At 45.4% G+C, this 5572-nt stretch overlaps 1 protein-coding gene across 3 annotated transcripts in view; it reads right to left on the bottom strand.

Moving 5' to 3' along the window:
• IFRD2 (interferon related developmental regulator 2) overlaps positions 1–3012 on the bottom strand; it is a 10989-nt gene extending 7977 nt beyond the window's left edge. The window contains exons 1-2 of one of the 3 annotated variants that reach the window (XM_072420340.1): positions 2879–2969; positions 1663–1722 (exon numbers count right to left, since the gene is read on the bottom strand). In XM_072420340.1, the coding sequence (XP_072276441.1) occupies positions 1663–1722; positions 2879–2921 (103 nt within the window). In that variant the 5' untranslated portion in view covers positions 2922–2969. Of the gene's footprint in view, positions 1–1662; positions 1723–2878 lie in introns of all 3 variants that reach the window. The other 2 variants (XM_072420337.1, XM_072420338.1) reach the window with 2 other exon arrangements.
• Between the last annotated feature and the right edge of the window lie 2560 nt (positions 3013–5572).

The following is a 5572-nucleotide window of genomic DNA, read 5'->3' as shown; positions in this document are numbered from 1 at the left end:
TTTTTTTTTTTTTTAGAGCCGCCCGACTCTCTGGAATGATCTCGCTCGTCCTATTCGTCTTGTTCCTGCTTTCTGCTTTTTTAAAAGAGCCCTCAAAACCCAACACATCATCCTCACCTACCCATCTTCTTCTTTTAATAAACCCTCACTTTTTCCCCACCACTACATATCCCCCTATTGTGTGATACTTCCCCCACCTCTTAGATTGCAAGCTTTTCTGGGCAGGGTCCTCTCCTTCTCCTGTGTCACTGTCTGTCTGTAATTTGCAACCCCTAATTAATGTACATTGCTGCGTAATATGTTGGCGATATATAAATACTATTTAATAAAAACTATTTTGGAAAAAAAATAAAAATATTTCCAGAGCCTGCAAAATTCTGACCATTCAGGGATTATCCAGCATGTAGTGAAGTTTCTGTGCTCGGAATTGTTTGCTAGATCCTATAATTCCAGATAATGATTGGCTCACCTACAAAACACAGCCAATAGGACTGAGTCATTGTTCACACAAGTTATCACACTATTACAAGTTATCACATATTTGATATGATGTTTGTGGCTCTCTGTAAAGGTGACATTCTTCCCACTGGCCAGCAATGTAAGAATAATTCTTCCCACTGACCACCACAATATTGTACTGTGAGCTGTGGATATAGGAATTATAACCGGGGGTTCCCTGAGGACCTGAAAGTTTTTTTAATGGTAAAACGGTCTGGAATGGCTATTTTAGGCCATCACTGATGCAGCAAATTCTTTGCTATAGTCAGTGCAGCACAATATAACACAAACTACTGTTAGGAGTTGCACTGCTGTGGACTGCCAAAAACAATGAATGGAACTGCAACACAGAAAGCCAAACGTGCGGCTGCAAAGCTTTAATGGGCCCCTAGGTACCTGGAAATCTGCACTTTCCAGTGAATAAATACATGTCAATGAAAACTTCCAAATTGGTAAATACACGCGATAGGCACTGCAGACACAGAGCTGCCCCCCGTGCCATGCATCCACACAATGCTGTTTACAGATATTCAGAATAATATTTACAGCTTTGTGTTAATATCGCTGTGGACTGAATATGGCAGTGATGTCAATGTATTACAATATGGCCAGGAATATTAAAGTTGTGAAATGATTGGGGGAGGCGATGTGTGGCTGGTCACATGTCAGTAAATCTCCAATAAACACATTTTTACAGAGACTAGAGAATGTTCAGTCGCTCCGGTCACAGCCAATGAACATCCAGAGACCTTCACCCTATAGGTTTGTAATAACAGACAGCTCCGCTGTTACAAACAGGTTGTCTATAGTGGCCGGCAGGGAGTGTTTGGCCCTGTGAACTACAACCCCAGGCGTACCCGTTTTTATAACCACCTTGCCATTACTAAGGCATGGCAGATCTACCCATCCCCAGCCACCCCTCACTATGTGTACCAGTGCAGGGCAGCATTTCTTGCTTTGATCGCCGGTGGTTGTCATTTAGCAGCACTGCAGCAAACACAACCTCTGACCTTTGCTCCACTCAATGAATAAAATAGAAGATCTGCCCAGAATTTGCCTCAGTTGTCCATGACATGTGACAAACCAACACAAGTGACACAGTGATGGGGGGCATGCAGCAGAGCAGGCGGACTCATGCCAGGCAGGCAGGGTCACATGGGATACCTCTCAGCTGGTTGATTTTGTCCGAGACTTTCAGCTGCAGCAGCTCCTGCCTGAGAGAGCCTGGGGGAGGGGTAAACACAGGTCACTTAGGGTCACTCGGCAAGAAAAAGTGTTGTGGAATTTGGAGTTAAGGAACAAGAAATACAACCTGACCACAGCCAGGCAGATCGTGGCAGATCCCAGCACCTAAAGATCTCAGCTGTTACTTGTGTCCCCGCTCACTGGGTACTGTAGGTCCTTGCAGGTCCCCCAAATGTAAGTGTACATCCCCACACTGCCTTCTATGTGCCCCAGATACCCCACCTTTTCCTTCCAGTGGTGGGCATACTCCCCCCCCCCAGGTCCCAGAGGGATCAGCATACGTCCCCCTGGTATCCCCAGGTCCCACAGAGGTCAGTGTTAGTCCCCCTGGTCCCCCAAATGTTGGTTTACATACCCTTGGTACCCCAAAGTCCACTACATAATACTATACATGACTCCCTGATATCCCACATCTTAGTATTTATCTCCCTGGTATGCCCAGAAGTCGGTAAATGCCCCCCTGATATCGGCATAAGCTTATATCGGTATAAGCTATCCCAGGGTACCCAAGGTGTCAGTACAGTGTTGAACCCAGAAGTTTTAAGCCGGGTGGAAAGAAATTGTAGGTGGGTGGTGGTCCCTGTATTGTGACCCAACTCTTCAGTAGCCTCCCAAAAACAGCTGGGTGGTTACTAAAAAGTGCCAGGTGGTGCAATCAGCTAAAAGGGACTGGGGAGAACACTGCGGTATATGTCCCCCATGGGTCCAGTGTACATTCCTCACATCACACAGAGGTCAGTGTTAGTTCACTGGTATGCCCAGGTCCCCAAGATGTTGATGTACATACCCTAGGTACCCTCGGGTCCAATACAAATAAATATATGACTCCAGGGTCCCCAGATGTCAGAATTTGTCCCCCTATTTATCAGCATAAGTGGCTCCAGGGTCCCCCAGGTGCGGAGTTTATTTCAGGGGCACACAGCGCCTCTCAGTTGAGCCCTCGGCGGCCAATCAGCTCTCTGCTTCTGTTGAGGGGCGGATCCTGACTGATAGGGGCTACCACAGAGGGTCAGGCCTACGTTAACCTGGGGGGTACGAGGCAGAGGGCGGCCTCTGTGCTTCAATCGATAATGCTGAAGGTGCACTTGTCATAAAACCAGTCACCCTGCCACCCAGGATCCCCCCTCGCTCTTACCCCGGCTGGAGGGGCCCTTCTTGCTTCTCCGGGCCCGGGGCATAACGTGCTAGTGAACAGCTGTCAGCATGAGCCGCACTGCCTTCTGGGAACAACTCGACTACAGCTCCCAGCCTGCACCGCGCCGCCCGCTGAGGTCACCTTAACAACCAGAAGGCAGTGCGATCAGAAGGTCACGTGTTTGCGCAGTGTGCTCCCTTGCCGTGTTGTATGGCCCTACCCACAGTTCCCTTACTTTAGGAACAGCAATGAGAGGTCCTGTCATGGTTTCCTGCTCTGAGGACACAGAGTGTTCAGCTGTGAGTTACTGACCAGAAACAAGCATGTAGACAGTAAAGGGAAAACTGTATTTAATATAAACACTGTATAGTCTGTATTATTTGTGACACCCTTCAGACCACTTCACTCTGTATTATACAGTTAGGTCCATAAATATTTGGACAAAGACAACTTTTTTCTAAGTTTGGTTCTGTACATTACCACAATTAATTTTAAATTTAACAACTCAGATGCAGTTGAACTGCAGACTTTCAGCTTTAATTCAGTGGGTTGGACAAAAAGATTGTGCTGCTACTATAGTGTGATTTGTGGATCTACCAGGAAGCTTTGGCACTTCTTTCATTGGCATTTGGATGCTCCAGAGGTAAACTAGCTCTAAAAGTGCACAGAGCTTCATATTATAGTGGAGTCTTCCGTTCAAATCAGTGTAATGGAAGAATTTGTTCCTCTTTCTTACTGATTGAACGGACTGACAACCCTTTTATTTGCACCTCCATACGGCACATTATGTCCATGGACCTTCTTGTTCCTCAACAACACTGGGCCATCGCACTTGGGGCAAGAATTTTCCTCAACCAGGAGACCATGTTGAAGCAGATATCTTGACGAAGTTTCTTCACTTTGCACCACTCCAGTATAAAACACTTGTAACATCATTATTTGTAAGGATATGCTTGTTTCTACTGGTTTCATGGCTAATCTTAATGGGAATTTCAATGAAATAGAAGGTGAGGTACCGTAGTTTTTTAGTAGGGGTGGTTTGATACTATAATGGGTACTAAGGTAAACAAAGAAGTTTCTGGAGTAGTAGGCTATAAATAGAATGTGAGGTAGCAACAATCAATGATGGTAGGAATCACACTATAGTAGCACCAAGATTGCATGACAATGTGAGGAACTCAAAACCCTTTTTTTAACACAATCACTTAATTTCAGCTGCTCAAAAGTAATTGGACAATAAAATGTTCATTTCTAATACTTGGTTGAAATCCCTTTGCTGGCAATGACAGCCTGTAGTCTTGAACTCATGGACATCACCAGATGCTGGGTTTCCTCCTTTTAATGCTCTGCCAGGCCTTTACTGCAGCGGCTTTCAGTTGCTGTTTGTGGGTCTTTCTGTCCGAAGTTTAGTCTTCAACAAGTGAAATGCATGCTCAATTGGGTTCAGATGAGGTGACTGACTTGGCCATTAGTAAATATTCCACTTCTTTGCTTTAATAAACTCCTGGGTTGCTTTGGCTGTATGTTTTGGGTCATTGTCCATCTGTATTATGAAACGCCTCCCAATCAATGTGACTGCATTTAGCTGGATTTGAGGAGACAGTATGTCTCTGAACACCTCAGAATTCATTCGGCTGCTTCTGTCCTGTGTCACATCATGGATAAACACTAGTGTCCCAGTACCACTGGCAGTCATGCACACCCAAGCCATCACACTGCCTCCGCCATGTTTTACATATGATGTGGTGTGCTTTGAATCATGAGCTGTTCCACACCTTCTCCATACTTTTTTCTTGCCATCATTCTGGTAAAGGTTGATCTTGGTTTTATCTGTCCAAAGAATATTTTTCCAGAACTGTGCTGGCTTTTTTAGATGTTTTTGAGCAAAGTCCAATCAAAGTCCAATCTAGCCTTTCTATTCTTGAGGCTTATGAGTGGCTTGTACCTTGCAGTGCACCCTCTGTCTTTACTTTCATGCAGTGTTCTCTTTATGGTAGACTTGTATATCGATACGCCTACTTCCTGGAGAGTGTTGTTCACTTGGTTGGGTGTTGTGAAAGGTTTTGGGAGAAAACCATGGAAAGCGATCATCCACCACTGTTGTCTTCCGTAGACGTCCAGGTCTTTTGGCGCTGCTGAGTTCACCAGTGCTTTGTTTCTTTCTCATGATGTACCAAACTGTAGATTTTGCCACTCCTAATGTTGTAGCAATTTCTGGGATGGGTTTTCTTCTGTTTTTGCAGCCTAAGAATGGCTTGTTTAACCTGTATGGAGAGCATGATGGCATGTTGTCTGTTCACAGCAAAATCCTCCACATATCAACACCCCCCCCCCTCCTGAACTCTGTACACTGTATTATATATGACAAACTCCTGACCTCTGCAGTGCATGCACTGTATTATATGTGACACACTCCTGACCCGTGCACTTTGTACACTGTATTAAATGTGACACACTCCTGACCCCTGCACTCTATACACTATGGTATATGTGACACACTCTTGACCCCTGCACTCTGTACACTGTATTAAATGTGACACACTCCTGACCCGTGCACTCTGTACAGTATGGTATATGTGACACACTCTTGACCCCTGCACTCTGTACACTGTATTATATGTGACACACTCCTGACCCCTGCACTCTGTACAGTATGGTATATGTGACACACTCCTGACCCCTGCACTCTGTACA

Source organism: Pyxicephalus adspersus, chromosome 8, assembly GCF_032062135.1.
Source record: "Pyxicephalus adspersus chromosome 8, UCB_Pads_2.0, whole genome shotgun sequence".
Classification (NCBI taxonomy): Eukaryota; Metazoa; Chordata; class Amphibia; order Anura; family Pyxicephalidae; genus Pyxicephalus; species Pyxicephalus adspersus.
This window is presented reverse-complemented; position numbering and strand designations above follow the sequence as displayed.